The 17,028-nt window shown below is 30.7% G+C and overlaps 1 protein-coding gene across 1 annotated transcript; it reads left to right on the forward strand.

Moving 5' to 3' along the window:
• The first annotated feature begins 13,512 nt into the window (after positions 1-13,512).
• Positions 13,513-15,419, forward strand: LOC131036513 (rust resistance kinase Lr10-like). Its single transcript, XM_059220957.1, has 3 exons — positions 13,513-13,761; positions 13,985-14,035; positions 14,135-15,419. The coding sequence occupies exons 1-3, from the start codon at positions 13,513-13,515 to the stop codon at positions 15,134-15,136; spliced, it is 1,302 nt and encodes a 433-aa protein (XP_059076940.1). The 3' UTR covers positions 15,137-15,419.
• The last annotated feature ends 1,609 nt before the right edge of the window (positions 15,420-17,028 follow it).

Raw genomic sequence — 17,028 nt, forward strand, 5'->3', positions numbered from 1 at the left:
ACATTTTTTAAGAGTGAGGTGCCTCCCAAAACGTATAACTTTTTTTCTATAAATGATAAAAACTCAATTCTTTTGAATTTTGGTTTGTAACATCAATATCCAGGGCTTGCATTTGGTTTTCTGGTGATATGTTCAATATTTTTCATTTTATAAAGTTTTGAAGTCCGACTAGTCATAATTTAGACATAGGTTTACGTTTGAACACATAACTTGTTCTATATAAATCGAAATTCAATTTTATTTTTTTTGCTAGAAAGAAGACATCAATACCAGAGGCATAGATATTTTTTAGAATTTTTTTGAATTAGTTTCTTATTTTTCCCAATGCGTTGAACAAAGAAGTTCATGTTCGATGAAAAACCAATTTTCCATAAAATTAAAAAAACAAGAACATAATAAATTCAAAATATAACAAAATTATACTCGTTGGAAAGCTTGCTCTGAGTACTACAATCTAATATTCTGGGTTATCAAGATTATTTCATTTGTGGTTTGAACTAGAGCTCCGAAGTCATTAATTCTTCAGAATTCTGAAAATTTTTGGGAGAAACTTCAAATTAGAGGGTTCGAATGAATAGTACTTCGAGCGAATGGGGTTCGCTCGAATCCATTATGGTTTGAGTGAACCCCCATTCACTCGAACCAATAGGCTTGATTTCGGCTCGTACAAAGTCACCCGTGGTTCAAGCGAACCCAGGTCCGCAACGTGGTTCGCTCGAACTACCAGGGGTAGTTCGAGCGAATACCACTATTTCACTCAAACACCTGAAAAATCGAAGTTCCCACTTTCGCCAAATTCCTTCGTTGGCAAAAGTGGGAACCAGCTTTGTGAATTCACCCGGGGAGGGATATTTATATATACAAGTATATATATAATCTATTTACAAATAAGTATATTTTACATATTTATTAACCTGGATATCCAAATTTATATAGATTTCAAGATTCAGACCATTTCAGAGATATCCTTCATGGCAATTATTCAAAACTCACACTTATATTAAAAATAGATCAAAACTTACCCATGTTAAGACTACTGACACTCATTTACTTATTCTCATAATCTTCAGATACTTATATAAATATAAATAGATATTTCATATACATATATATTTAAAAAACTCATATTTAGATATAGACATAGTACCAGATTTAGATATATATATTTTATCTCATTTATTCATTTTATAAACCCGAAATAAATATCACTAATCAATAAACATTTTCATGTTTAAATTTTACTCTATCTCAACCAAAAACAAATACAGAACTTTCCAGTTAAAACAAATGATTAAGGATTAGCATTTAAATCTTGAGTACCACACCTAGAGGCCTATACGTCCTGTAACTCATAAATCAGAGGCCGATCATTAATTTAGTGAATGGTGGTACTCAGATTATGAATTAATAAACCCACAAAGAGGAGCACTCGAACATCATAAGTTGGTATAATCCCCATGAAATCCTAATAATTATGATATGTCAGGGCCTCGATGTGAAGCGTACTTGCTTGTTCTTCTGCCAAAAATAATTCAGGCTCATCAACATGATTTCACCACATACGGCACATCATTCAAGGATATGTGCTATTTTGTATCCAATGAAATCCTTCCAAAGTGGGTTTTGGCGTGCATGTTTTTTTTTTTTAGAATGAGCAAACTTAGCTCTTTTACATCATGAAATCATTCGGCTACTAACCAAAGCCTCAGATTTAATAGTTGATGCTCTATAATTTTCCAGAGACCCCGAATTGTGGAAAATCAGGTGATGGATACCCTGATTAAACTTAGCAATTCAAAGAGTCAAATGGCTTTTGAAGGGGCCATCACTAGAGACCGCCTCAAGTGCAACATGCGTCTTCCCCATACCTTGGTGATTTATGCAGTTGAGAACATCCTGGGCCCAAATTTTCTCACAAATTCGGATAGAACCAGGGCCAACACGGATGTAGCCACCATGTTTCTTGCTGTGACTATGAGCTCCACCAAAAATCATGAAGAAACAAGTGCTCTGTGTAGAGAGGTCTTCACTACCTCTATCTTGGGTGATCTTGAGCGGGTTTTAGTCAATATTGACAACGAGTGGACTATCCCTCAGCTGAGGAATTATGACATTCTCATTCGAAATAATAGGCCCGTGCCTCGTCTCCCTATCATTTCCACGGATGGCATGCCTGTCTCTAAGGAAAGGCTTGAGGTAATCAACAAAAATGTCAACTTTCTGCTCTTCTTATTTCATGTGAGACACCCTCCAAAACCTACTTGGTTTGAGGACTTCCTCAAAGCCAAGGGTCTGGTTCTGGAGGATGAGAATGCTTCTTCATCGTCTTCTAGGTTGGAATAATTTGGCTCGGCTTTCTGGGTGAACTTGGAACCATTTTTGAAAATAATACAGAGCTATTTGGCATGGATTAATATTGTAACTAAAGACTTATCTTACGGGGGTGGTTATAGTAGATTAATATTTCTAAGTAAATCAAGGTTTATTTTGCAGTTAACAGAGACCAGGGCATAGATAGCAATTAGTATCGAATCTTAAAAAATAGACTAAAGTGACATAAAGGACACTAAATTAGCATGATATTAATCCTAAAAATTACTATGACTTAATAGGTATGAAGGAATATCTATTATATAGACATATATCAGCATTTTGTTTTGAATACCCAGCTATTTGAATAGATACTCTAGATATTTACAAGCATTTGGATGCATAATTCTAGTGGTATTTATTCACTCTAGTAGTGGAGAATGGTTAATTTTGATTTATTTTGTATGCCACCTACTGAAGTTCAAATGCCATATGCTGATGTTCTCTATATTTTGACATCCCCTTGTCATAGCTTAAGACAGTGGACTATATGTGGCTAACATGCAATTTTTGAATATCCATTTATTTTGTCATCTCCTTTGATATAAATCTACAGGATAAGGTAGGTCGGGAAGACTGAATCCCCTTTTCCTACTCTTGTTGTTGTAGCTTGGATCTTACCCTTCATTAAGGACAACATTTAGGAGCATAAACAAGAGTTGGTAAACTGAAGATTATTTGGTTGGTCAGGTCATGCGTCAATCTTGTTCTAGCCTATTCGTAATCGGTATCTCAATTTTGTTTCTTGAATTTCTTTATTTTAAAATCTGAAAGGATAGGTTTTCTCTGGAAATGGCATGAGGGTAAGGGTCTAGCTTACAGATGAATTTTCAAATGATATAAATGTTTGGATGACACTAACAAATCTGCCAAGTGTTTGAGTAACTAAAAATGCAGGCCAAACAGGTTATCTTGGGTAATTAAGGAGTGACTCTAAATAACCAAAGAACAACTTGAGAGCCAAACCGCTGGAAGTTGAGGAAAATGATTAAATGATTATTGAAAACAATACTTCTTGGCTTGTAAGGGAAGGGAAAAATGAAAACCCTCCCACCTGATCACCCTGGCTCGGGGTGTTGATGTATTAATATTGAAACTATTATAGGAGATTTGATGTATTAATATTGAAAGTACAATTTGGGTTAGGGTTAATTTTAGGGTAGGATTATTGTTATGCTTAGGGTTTAGGATGATGGTTAGATTAGCATTATCATTAGAATTAGGATAATTATTATGATTAGGGTTATGGTTAGGTTTGTTATTTACATCATGGTTGGGGTTAAGGTTAGGTTTAGGATTATGGTTAGGGTCATAGTTAGGATTATGGCTAGGGATAGGGTTTACATCATAGCTAGAGCTAGGGTTAGGGTTAGGTTCGTGAGTAACATCATGGTTAGGGTAAGGGTTAGGCTTAGTGTACGATTACCATTAAGATTACCATTAAGATTACTATTGTAGGATAGATCTTTGGGTTATTGTTAGGGTTGAAATATGGTTTGACTTATAGTTTAGTTAGTATTATTGTTCAATAACAGTTGCGGTTAGGATTAACATTAAGTTAGGACCAAGTTTTAATTAGAGAGAAATATTTGAGTTAGGGTTAAGTTATAGTTAGTTTCATTTAGGGTTCAATTATGGTTAGGGTTTGGTTATGGTAAGGGCTTAATTATAGTTAGGGTTTAATTATAGTATGGATTATAGTTCAATTAGGGTTAGAAATAAGGACATGATTCAATTTCATTATGGTTACGGTTAAATGAGGATTAGGTATTGGGCTAAAATTTAATTAGGATTAGGTTTCAATTAGGGTTTAATTCCAAGGTTAGAGTTAAGCTTAGGGTTAGGTTATGGTTACGTCTCAACTATGGTAGGATTAGGTTTAGGGTTAAGGTTTTTATTGTAGGAAAATGGTTGGGTTTATTTATATTTAGATTAGAGTCAGGGTTAAGGTTAGGTTAAATTAGGGTTAAGGTTAATGTTAGGTTGTGATTAATGTTACTATTGTAGAATAAATCTTAGGGTTATGGTTAGGGTTCAAATATGGGTTGACTTATAGTTTAATTAGCATTACAGTTCAAGCATAATTATTTTTAGGGTTAACATTAAGCTAGGTTTAAATGAGGGTTATGCTACAATTAGGGTTAAACTATTATAGGATAATGCTTGGGTTCAATTATATTTAGACGAGAGTTAGGGTTAAGGTTAGCTTAAATTAGGGGAAGGGTTAATGTTATGTTATGGTTAAGATTACTATTGTAGGATAAATCTTGGGGTTACGGTTAGGGTTCAAATATGGTCCTAGTTATAGTTTTATTAGCATTTTGGTGTAAGTACAATTAGGATTAGGATTAAAATTAGGTTAGGATTGGGGTTTAATTAGCGAGAAATATTTTCAAAGTAAGGGTTAAGTTATAGTTAGTTACAGTAAGGGGTTCGGTTACTATTAGAATTTGATTATGGTAAGGGCTTAATTGTAGTTAGTGTTTGATTATGGTTAGTGTTTAATTATAGTATGAATTATCATTCAATTAGGGTTATAAATAACATCATGATTCAATTCTATTAGGGTTAGTGTTAAATGAGGATTAGGGTTTGGGCTAAAATTCCATTAGGGTTATAGTTAAGTTTAGGGCTATGTTTTACTTATTCTTAGAGGGTTCAAGTTGTAGTCAAGGTTTGATTGTAGGGTTCTCTTCCAATTTAGGGTTAGGTTTTAATGATTAGGTTTCAATTATTGTAAGATTAAGCTATAATGATGGTTACAATTCTAAGATAATGTTTGGGGTAAGGGTTGGGGTCAAATTATGTTTAGGGCAAATATTATGTTATGATTAAGGTTAGTATTGTAGCATAAATTTTGGGATTATAATTAGGGTTAAAATATGGTTCAAGTTATAGGTTAATTAGAGAACAATTAGGGTTAGGGTTATAATTATATAAATACTATTTTTAATTGGGTCAATATTTTGAAGATATATTGGGATTTTCTTAAATTAATATTATGCTTAGGCTTGAATTAGTGTTAGATTAAGTTTCATGTTGTACGTAGGGTTTACTTCTATGGTTATCTAGTTAAGTTTTTGGTGAGGTTAGGGTTTTCATTCAGTTAAATGAATTAGTGTTAAGGGTTAAGATTATATTTAATTAGATTTAGGGTTCAATTATGATTATAGTATGATTATGGTAAGGTTCAATTATAGTTACGGTTAGGATTAGAGTTCAAATAGGGTTAGGGTTTGATTATGATAAGGGTTTCATTATAGTTATGGTTAGTATTACATTTAAATTAGGCTTAAAATTAAGGTTATGATTTAGTTACATTAGGGTTAGGATTAAATTAGGAATAAAGTTCCATTAGGGTTAGGGTTTGGCCTAAAATTCAATTTGCATTAGGGTTTGATTATGTTTAGATGAGGGTTCAAGTTGTAGTTAGGGCTTAATTGATGGGTTATAGCTATGTTTAGGGTTAGGTTATAGTTAGATTTCAATTATGGTAAGATTAGGTTATGGTTAAGATTAGGGTTTAGTTCTAGGTCTACATTAAGGATAAGGTTTGAGCTTAAGAATAGGGTTCAATTAGCAATATGGCTAGGTTTAAGGTTAGGTTAGGGTTCATGTAAGGTTATAATTAGGGTTACCATTGTAAAAAATTTATTGGGGTTAGGATTATGGATCAATTAGAGTTACTGTTAGGATTATGGTTAATATTGAATAAGTATTTGATTTAGTATTACAGTTCAATTAGATTTCAATTATTAAGGGTTAGGATTAGTGTTGTGATTCAATCATAACCCTAGTAACTATTATATCAATTCAACATACAAAAAAATGATTTTTTAGAAAAAAATACATTAAATATGTTTTGTTTAATAATAAATATGTTAAGGTAAGAGAATTTAGAATAAAAGCACACCTTCCATGTAGGAGTCAAGCATAAATCAATAAAAAATAACTTATTTCTTAATTTACCATAAGACCCAAAATATTGGCATCTTATTCATTTCTTTTAAATTAATACATTATAATAGAAACTAAAATGCATGATCAATGCATCCAAAACTATCATATGGGATTAGGGTTATAATTTGTGGTAATGTTTATTAAGAGTTAAAATTAGACTTCAATAGGGTTACAATTTTAATTAGGATAAAGGTTAGCATACAATTTAAATCAATATTATGATTACAATTCAATTTGTTGAAGGGATAAGGTTTAATTTAGTTTAGTGTTAGAGTTAGGGTTAGGGTTCACGCTTAGGGTTCAATTTGTTATAGTATTAAGGTTTAATAATATTTAAGGTTATGGTTTATTTTGGTTTAGTATTAGGTTTAAAGTTTAATTTGATTTATTGTTTAATTAAAGGTTTAGAGTTAGGGTTCAATTATGTTTATTGATATGTTTAGGGTTTAATTTTGATTTAAGGTTTTCTTTGAGTGTGGTGTAGGGTTAGGGTTCAATTAGGTTTATTGGTATGTTTAGGGTTCAATTTTATTTAAGGTTTTATTTGAATGTGCTGTAGAGTTAGGGTTAAATTAGGTTTATAGTTAGCATTCAATTTAGTTTAGGGTTAGGTTATACTTAGATAAGATTAGAGGGTTAAACTTTCTTTTAATTAAAATTATCTTACTCATCAACTTAAATCTAACTCTAAACTTAATAAAATTTAAACTCTAACTATAAAGAAAAAGCTAATTAAGTGCTTATCAAACTCCAACCCTAACCATAACCATAATTAAAATATAATCTTAATTTGAGGGTTTAATCTTTATGAAACAATTTGAGTATATAATTTTTTTAAGAATATTTATTTATATACATAGTTTTGATTTTTTTTAATTTAGAAAAATTATATTTTTATGATTAAAATTTAGAGACAGAAAGTTCTTTTACTTTTTCTAAATTGAAAATATAAAACTATATGATGCTTTTGAAGTATTTGTAAGTCACCTGAAAAATAAATCACATGTATATGATAAAATAGAAATTACATTTAATAATAAATATTTTTTATTGTGTTTAGATTAGGATTAGGATTATATTTTTGTTTTAAAATTTTGAATAGGCCTTGTCCACTTCCACATGCTTTTTAATGTCTTTTGAGCTCTCTCTGCCCTTAATGAATTCAATTGCAAGAGAAGAAAGGGATTAAAAGAAAAATCAATAATCAGTGAAAGAAAAAACAGAAAAAGATGATTTAAGCAATCATTCATTTTATCAGCTAATTATGTGCTTATCAAACTCCAACGTTAATCATAATTATAATTAAAATATAATCTTATTTTAAGAGTTTAACCTTTATGAAACAATTTAAGTATATAATTTTTTTAAGAATATTTATGTATATACATAGTTTTGATTTTTCTTTTAATTTAGAAACATTATATTTTTATGATTAAAATTTAGAGACATATAAAGTTCTTTTACTTTTTCTAAATTGAAAATATAAAACTATATGATGCTTTTGAAATATTTGTAAGTCACCCGAGAAATAAATCCCATGTATATGATAAAATAGAAATTACATTTAATAATAAATATTTTTTATTGTGTTTAGATTAGGATTAGGTTTCAATTGTAGTTAAATTAGGGTTAGATCTCAATTATGGTTATATTATGTTAGAAATATTTGTGTATGTAATTTCGATCTTTTCAATTTAGAAATTAAAATGTGGAAACATAAGAATTCTTTTTGATCTTTCTAAATTGAAAATTAAAAAATTGTATATTATTTTTTAAATATTTGTGTATTAGATGTAAATTTGATTTTTTAAATTTAGAAACATATAAATTCCTTTTTGATCTTTCTAAATTAAAAATTAGGATTCTTTTCTTTCTTTCTCTTTCTAAATTGATACTACTATAATAAATTAATTTTTACAATATTTTTTTTGAAATCATATACATATTATTTGCATTCATAACATTTATTGTCATTTTCTTAATATATTGGTAAGAGGTCAAAAAGTTATAGATGTTGGTTTTGCTACAATTGTTTGGTAATCTACACATTTTAACAAAATAAAGTGAAATTATTATCAAAATAGAAATAAAAGAAAATAAAATATTAATATATTTTAAAAATAACAAACACATCTATAATAATGAATAATTGATTGTGATTTTTTTAATATAATTTTATAAGATTCAAAACATGTAAACTTTGATAATGTAATTTTACTTTCACCTTAATTTTATATAGGTAAAGGGTTTTTGAGGCCAAATCAATCATTGACTTGATTCTTATCAATTTATTTATAATTGCACACCTAGAATACATATCTATGAATGCATTTCTTACAAAGTGCTTATGAATCCCAACTCACACATATTGCAATGCTTCTAATTACTTAAATGCAAGTAAATAACATGATTTCAAATCTAACACAAACAAATGTGCAAAGAGTATTCCCAAGCTTGAGTGGGATATTATATATTAAAATCACTTAAAACTACTTGATATCAGTTGTTTGTAAAGGGCATGTGATGCTCAAATATTCACAGAGTTTTTAAATGGAGATTGGAATTAGTGCACAAATTTTTTCAATCATACCCATTTTATTTTAATTTGTGCATCTATTTTACTTATGATGCTGCATGTCCAGATTAATCTTTATCTATAATCAAAAAATTAATAAGGATATTGAAAATTAAAGCTAATAGATAATATGAAATGGAATGCATGGAATTTTAACATATAATATGAAAAATATCTTGAGACAAAGAAAGCATACCTGATTTATGAAATAACAGATTGATAGCTTCACAGAAACCCTTGATTATGATGCACTTCACCTGTAATCAAATACATGGGATTATATTTTTGTTTTAAAATTTTGAATAGGCCTTGCCCACTTCCACACGCTTTTTAATGTCCTTTGTGCTCTCTCTGCCCTTAATGAATTCAATTGCAAGAGAAGAAAGTGATTAAAAGAAAAATCAATAATCAGTGAAAGAAAAAACAGATAAAGAGGATTTGAGGAGTCATTTTATCAGCTTGTTATGGAAGTTGAAGGGCACATGAAGAAATCACAAAAACCCTGCTCCTTTCAGAGGCCCAAACTTAATGTTGAGGAAAGCACAATGGCTTAATGTTGAGGAAAGCACAATGATCATGATCAATTCACGCACTAAATAAACTGTCTAGGCTTTGTTAATGGCGTCAATATCTTCCTGTGATATATATATATATATCCCACCACTTCCGTTTCTCCCCTGCTATCTCTTTTAACACAATAAAATAAAATACAATAAATAAACAGCTAGCCTTTCGCTCATCATGATCTCCTCCTACGTAGGGGGCGAGGCATAAGGAGGATTTCTACTCTGACCCTTTAGTTCTAGTGATTGATTTTGGTACAGCTGGAAAACTTTCTAGTCGAGTTATAGACAAGGGAACTTTTGGACTGCTCAGTAAAATATTGTCTTTGAATTCTTTTAAATGTGTTCTCAGGTAGCGACACAATTTGATAAAAAGAAATGCTGACAGTTGAGAAAGGTGACTTGCAGAGAAGAGTCATTTTTAATACAATACAAAGTACGGCAATGGATTTCAGCTTGACGACTTTCTGAGGTAAGTATACTTACACATCTTATAAATGTGAGGTCAAGTAGCACTGGAAACCGTAGCATATCCATGCGAGTGCAGAGAACTACAAATAATTGAAACATTTATATCTCATAATGCCTTAAGATCTGAGAATGTATATATCCAATGACATTAAGTATATATGCAATCTATGCAAAAAGTTCATTCAAAAAGTTCTTACCATTGCAATCTATGCACATGTATTAGAGGTCATTCAAAAAGTTTTAATATTGAATATGTGTTGTGCGTTTGTAGTATCCCAGTCTTTTGGTGACTCCTAAATTATAAAATCACCCAATTAGTAGGTGGAGCACGCTTAGGAAAAAACAAAGCATTAAATGAATAGAATATCAACATTTTCTTCAACTTGGTTTTTCCTAAGATGAACTTTGCAAGTGTACATGTCCTAGCAATAGTGGTAGTGGACGTATGTCATGAAGGTTGAGAAATGCCATATGTTTGAGGTAGTTGGCCAACACAGAAAAGTTGGCTAATGTTATATTCTCTTGGGCCTTCATCTTTTACCTTCTTCAATTTAGCGTTATCCGGTGTAGGGATTGGATTACTAGTGAGAGAAGTTAGGTTAGCGTTATCCGGTGTAGGGATTGGATTACTAGTGAGAGAAGTTAGGTTAACATAAGATGATGACGAAGTTTCTCTATTGTTAGGCACAATAGTCTTTGGATGATGCCTTATTTTGTTGCAAAAGGAAAATGGGGATGGTCTTTAAGTCAAGAGGCTTCTTACAATGGTAGCAAAATTACAAGTTAACATTCTCATACAAAAATAATTACAGCGGACACTAAAATCATAAGCCAGAAAGAAAATAGTTTGTAAGGACATCTTGAGGGACCAAAGTGATGAATATATAAGGAAGGAATTACAAATATTCTCACTTCTATCACCATTATTCATGCCCACTTTGTTAAGTGTGGAATAAGTATTCTCATACTCTGAAGCTTCATCTCCACTTAATATTATATTAGAAGATAGGTCATGAATAAAAAGAATAACATCATCTTTCCTCAAAATATGTTCATGATTAAGTTAAGCTCTAGGAGAATAAGGATGATCAAGAGGGATAAATGTCCTAAGATTAATATGTTTACCTTGTCTTTCTTGCACCAACGTTCCTTTGTGAGAAGATGATGATTCAATATTACCCTTCAATGTTGCATCTCCATTTGAGAAATCATTGATAGGAGTACTTATTCTTTCCTCATGAATAAAATATGCTCAAGTTAAAATTAAAGTATGACTCATTTCAATATCATTTCTAAGATTAGCTAGGGTTCCACTCGAAACATCTACCAAAGCTTTTATGAAATCTTAATATTCTATTAAATTAATAAAAAATATTATCATATAGAAACATGAAATATGTATAAAACCTTTGATAAATGACATGAATGTAGGAAAAGTATTTGAAATCTTCAAACTGCAATACATCAAACTTGCATGTATGAATGCAAGCAACATAAAGTGAAAGAAGCTATTATCCAACAATCGATTTCGGTAAAAGTAACTAATGGGAAACTTAATCACATATGAAATAGAAAACCAATCAAATTTTATGTTTTAAATTATTAGAAATTAGATCTAAAAATACCCAATCAAAAATATGGAAAATGTTAGAAGCGTCAAGTTCACCACAATGCAATAGGCTGGAAATGGGGTATTCACTAGTCTAGCTATGTAAACAACGAATGAGCCTATTTATACAACATAATTAAATTAAAGGGAGGTCAATTCATAGATTCAATCTCAATTTGGATGAATGTTCATTGACTTATGGTTGTCCCTTTGTTTCAATTGAGAATGTCTATGTAAAGATGTAAATTGAATGCTAGATTTAGGGTTAACGATGTAAAATTGACATAAATTAACATGAACGAATAGTTTTAGATTTGACAGTTTAACATAAACAAAGATATATAATCAAGAAGCTAAGAGGAACTTGTGTCTAGAATTAGAATCTGAGCCTAAAAATATGGGACAATGGGGCTCCAAACGACCTAGTTTTCTTTACATAACATTATCAAGGGGATAGTAAATACCTATCGGGTCATGATGATGGATGCACATTACTATTTGTTATGTAAAATTGGTTGTCAAAAATTTTAAACTGTGAATATTTACTTCTGCGGTGAGATTTTTCGTTGTTTTGTACAGCAATAAATATTTGGTAATTTTATATTAAAATATTTATCAATTTTATTGTCTACATTTGAGTGGTGATAATGATGTACGTTTTTGTTTTTAATGTGACTGACATTTAATTTAATGAAGTGAATGCATAAAAATTAATATATTTTTTGGTGAGAAAATTGAATATTTTTATGTACTCAAATCAATAAGAATAGAGATAAATGTCATTTTTATTATCATTGAAAATAAAAATTGAATTTGCATTATAGTTTGTTTGACTAAATATTTTACTTCTTTACATGGATTGATTAAAATAATTTAAAAAATGAACTGACCAATAGTATCTTGTCAAAAGACTGAAACTAATGATATCTAGTATTGTATATTTATCTTTTAACTATTTATTTATATAAATTTATTCTTAAAATTTTTTAAATTTTAATTTTCCTTATGTATAAAAAATTATCAGTTTAATTGTGATTAAAAGATAAAGTGCATTCGACTAAAGTACGCTAAAGACGAAACTAGCATCAATGCTATATGTAGTATTATTTTGACTGCAAAATAATATAAATGAGTTGACATAAATTAAAGCATTCATCTTTCCTATCTTGAATAAAGTGTTGAAATTTCACTTTGCACACCCAGTCTTTATTAAGATTTAGCGCTATTAATCGAATTATTTGTGGCATCGCATCTGGTCAACAGACTTTCGTTCTTCCAAATGACGCACTATTTCTGCGTTCCTTCCTGACTCACCATTTCTGCCTTCCTTGAATTATTTGTGGCGTCGCTCTATTTCTGTGTTCCTTCCTCCACTCACTATTTCCTGCGTTCCTTCGTTTTCATCTTCTACAAAGACCAATCGAGGAGTTTTCCGATTTACAACTTGCAATTACATTCCTTTACTTTTCATGGCTCTCTCGATTTTCTTTCCGTTTCTTCTTATTACATGTTTTGCTGTGTTCCTTCGTATCAGAGTTGTTCTCCTTATCAATGCAACCAGTCCCTTATCAAATATCCCTTTAATGAGTGCGGCATAACAGATACTATATTGTGCGCAACAAACCATACTCCTCTAAAAGTTTCCCGTTATATGTTTGGGTTGTGTTCGGGAAACAGGTATAGGGTAATGGGAGGGATCACAGAATCATCTTATGCAACCAGAACCATTCGTGTTGTTTGTGATGAAAACCCTTTAGATGCTTGCTCTAACCTAGTTGAATCAACTAAGATGCCGTATGTGAATCAATTTTATCTTTCAGATAAATATAAATTGGGAACTGTTCTTATTTGTAACAGGGAACCTCCATACAGGAGCAGTCTCAATCAAGTCAACTGTTCGGAATGCAGAAGCGAAGGCGATTTATGCTAATACTCCTTTTATTCTCCGTTCTACTCAATAGAAGATGAAAGTTGTACAAGCCAATACACCTTTGTCATTTCGAACGACAATAGCTACAACAACATCACTGATGAAAATAATCTCTTGGAGCTCTTGCACACGGGATTCGAAATCAAATGGAATATCACTGATGCCTGCACTTCCTGTGAAAACTCCAGCGGACTATGTTATTATTTTAACCCATCTTATTATTATTATAATTTTGAGGCGTGCATTTGTTCTGACGGTCCCCACCAAGACAACTGTTTTGACGGTATTTTTTTATATATCCGAATTTAATAATTAATAGTTCAAACATATTGTGAATGCTTGTCAGAATTTATAAACACTAGAAATAAATAGAAAGATCATGAAAATCTTTAAAATATCTTAAAATCGAAATTGGTTTAGAGCTCTGAATTGGGAAGAGAAATTACAAATTGAGAATAAAGCATTATTTTCGTTTCAAGTTTTACTAAATAATTCTCTTTTTTCAGGAATACTTCTATACCACGAGAAATGGCAGATGCTCTCTAAATATAAAGCAGGTAAGTTACTTTAGACTGAGGCTTTTTCCTTTCAAAATTAATTTATATCTTATTTAAAATTTCCATGAATGGATTATGGTCCTTTACCTTATTAACTAGATTACCACATTAGAATTGACTATGGACTTTTTTGCAGCCTTAGGTGCTATATCTGGTGCCTTCATTATATCAATCATCATCTTCATTTACAGAAGGATTAGACGAAAGAGAAAGGAAAGAGAGCAACAAGAGCAGCAAGATATTAGAAGGTTTATGGATCCACTTGACTCCAGACCTCCTTCAGTTGCAAACTTTTTACAAGCAGGAATTCCCAACAAATATTCTCATCGTCAGATTAAAAGATACACCAACACTTTTGCAGTCAAACTGGGCCAAGGAGGTTTCGGTACAGTATTCAAAGGTGATCTTGCAAATGGATGTATAGTAGCTATTAAAATACTTGATAAATCAAAACACAGTCAAATTCAATTTTTAAATGAAGTGGCTACTATTGGAAGGATCCACCACTTGCATCTTGTACGACTTTTGGGATATTGCTTGGAGGGGTCTAAAAGAGCTTTGATTTATGAGTACATGGTCAATGGTTCCCTTGAAAAATATATCCATGGGGATGATCAAAATGTACTGAATTGGAAACAATTGTACTCCATTGCAATGGGCACAGCTCGTGCAATTGCATATCTACATGATGAGTGTAGAAGCAAGATTTTATATTGTGACATAAAACCCCATAATGTATTGTTGGATGTAAATTTTTCGCCTAAGGTTGCAGATTTTGGTTTGGCGAAATTAACAGATAGAGAAGAAAGCCATGTCTCTCTAACAGGTGCTAGAGGAACCCCTGGTTATGTAGCCCCAGAGGTGTGGTCTAGAAACTATGGACCCATAACTGACAGATCAGATGTGTATAGTTATGGTATGTTGGTCATGGAAATGGTGGGAGGAAGAAAGAACTTTGACATGAAAGCTTTCAGATCCAGCAAATTTTACTATCCAGAGTGGGCATTCAAACAGGTGGAAATGGGAGAATTTCAAAACCTGAGGGGAGATAATATAACAGATGAGGAAGATGAAATTGTAGCGAAGAAGTTGAGCTTTTAGGGACTGTGGTGCATTCAGTACAACCCTTCTCACCGGCCTTCTATGAGTAAAGTGATACAAATGTTAGAAGGAACTGTTGATATCACCATGCCCCCACAGCCCTTTCCTATCGATACACCAGTCCAAACAGCAGCGTCTACTGAATCGTCGTCTAGCATTTGATGTGTGATCAAATGATCTCATTCATGGGATCTCATCTTTGTTGCAGTCCTCATGCCGATCTCAACCGTTAGTATTGGTAGCTACTTTCTTGTTTTGTTGTTTCATCTTAGATATAGGCAAATTAATCTATCAGGTTAATGCTGCCAGTTACTTTCTTGCTTTGTAATTCAGAAACTCAGTGTGTACAGAAATATATTAATAGGGTAAGCATATGTGATATATGTAAATGATTCATTTATACTGGTAAACACTTGCAGATTTAAAAGTATTAATAGGATTATAAAATCTGAACAGACTGATTCGATTTCCTCGAAAAATAGTTAAAATTATTTATTTCTCCAAGACAGATTTCCATGAGGGAGTCAACCGAAGTAAACATCTATGGAGAGTTCTAACCTCTCAATGTAAATCCCTTTCCTTGTGAGGACTAGATACTCAATTCAGTGGAAGGAAGAAATTACAGACATAAAGATATGAAGAGTAATCCACACTTTCCCTCTCATCTAATTTATATGTTATGCTTGAAATCAGATCCATAAGTATAAGTAGACAATAATATTGAATATATGTGGATAACAGTTTGATATATTTAACTAAATTATGTTATAAGGATATTAAATGAATTTCATATACTTTAACAATTTGTAATTCAATTCTTATATTTTAAATTAAATTGAAATGTAATTTAATTATACACAACATGAAAAATACATATTTTTATTTGATGTATATGAGATTCCTACTTTTATTAAAATACTGGAGATCCAATTCTTCACATAGTAATTTTATTATATAATATTTAATTTATTAGTACAAGCATAACTTATTTTATTTATTCTAAAATTAATATTCAAAATTCTAAATTAACAAATATGTTCTTTTAATGATATTAGATTTCTAGAATACATATTGTTGACTGTAATTGCTTATGGGTGTGGTTGTTTTATAGTTTTTGCAAATATTGTCAGATCATACTACATGATCCATCATTACGATGAAGAAGTGCATAAGGAGAAGAAAAAACATTTTCATCCTAAACATTCAGATATAATAAAATTCAAAAATAATTATTATCAAAAATATGTTCTTTTAACTTTTTCATCTAAAATACATTAAACATAGATTTTTACTACTGATTTCATAGATTAATATATAACATAACAACTAATTATTTTCATTGTATATCTCTCATATCTATATACTTTTTGTTTAAGAAAAATAATTAATAATAAACAATTATGAATTTAATACTTTTATATATATATATACCGAGGCAAGATAGTGACCATTTTAGAACAGCCAAACTTAGAGACAAAAAGTCCATAAATAAGATAAAATAAGGGAGGGATTGAGAACGATATCTTTCCTACTGGCGTGATGGTCACGGAATGCCCCGCTAACGCCGTTAAGTCAAACTAGTGATACAAGCACATTTGTCGCTATCCCTTTTGCTAGCATATGTTTATAAATATATATGTTGATATTTGTTTTTAAGCTATTTATTTTTATCAATTTCACTTTCTTAATGTAGTGTACATATCATTATTTCTTCTCAAGTGGCAATAATGTGTTGTTATTTTTATTAATTTATTTAATAATTATATAGAATTATTTTTATTAGCAAGAATTCTATAGTTTGTGTTTAATTTTATATTCTATATTTTATATAATTGTTACATTGTCATTGGTTTGATTTTTATGGTTTATATTAGAAATAGTCAATGTAAAAA

The sequence above is a fragment of the Cryptomeria japonica genome, chromosome 5 (assembly GCF_030272615.1).
Source record: "Cryptomeria japonica chromosome 5, Sugi_1.0, whole genome shotgun sequence".
NCBI lineage: Eukaryota > Viridiplantae > Streptophyta > Pinopsida > Cupressales > Cupressaceae > Cryptomeria > Cryptomeria japonica.

Coding starts and splice junctions, on each gene's coding strand:
- LOC131036513 (XM_059220957.1), top strand. CDS start 13,513: ATGAAAGTTGTACAAGCCAATACACCTTTGTCATTTCGAACGACAATA. Junction 13,762..13,984: donor CCAAGACAACTGTTTTGACG/GTATTTTTTTAT, acceptor CTCTTTTTTCAG/GAATACTTCTATACCACGAG. Junction 14,036..14,134: donor GCTCTCTAAATATAAAGCAG/GTAAGTTACTTT, acceptor CTTATTAACTAG/ATTACCACATTAGAATTGAC.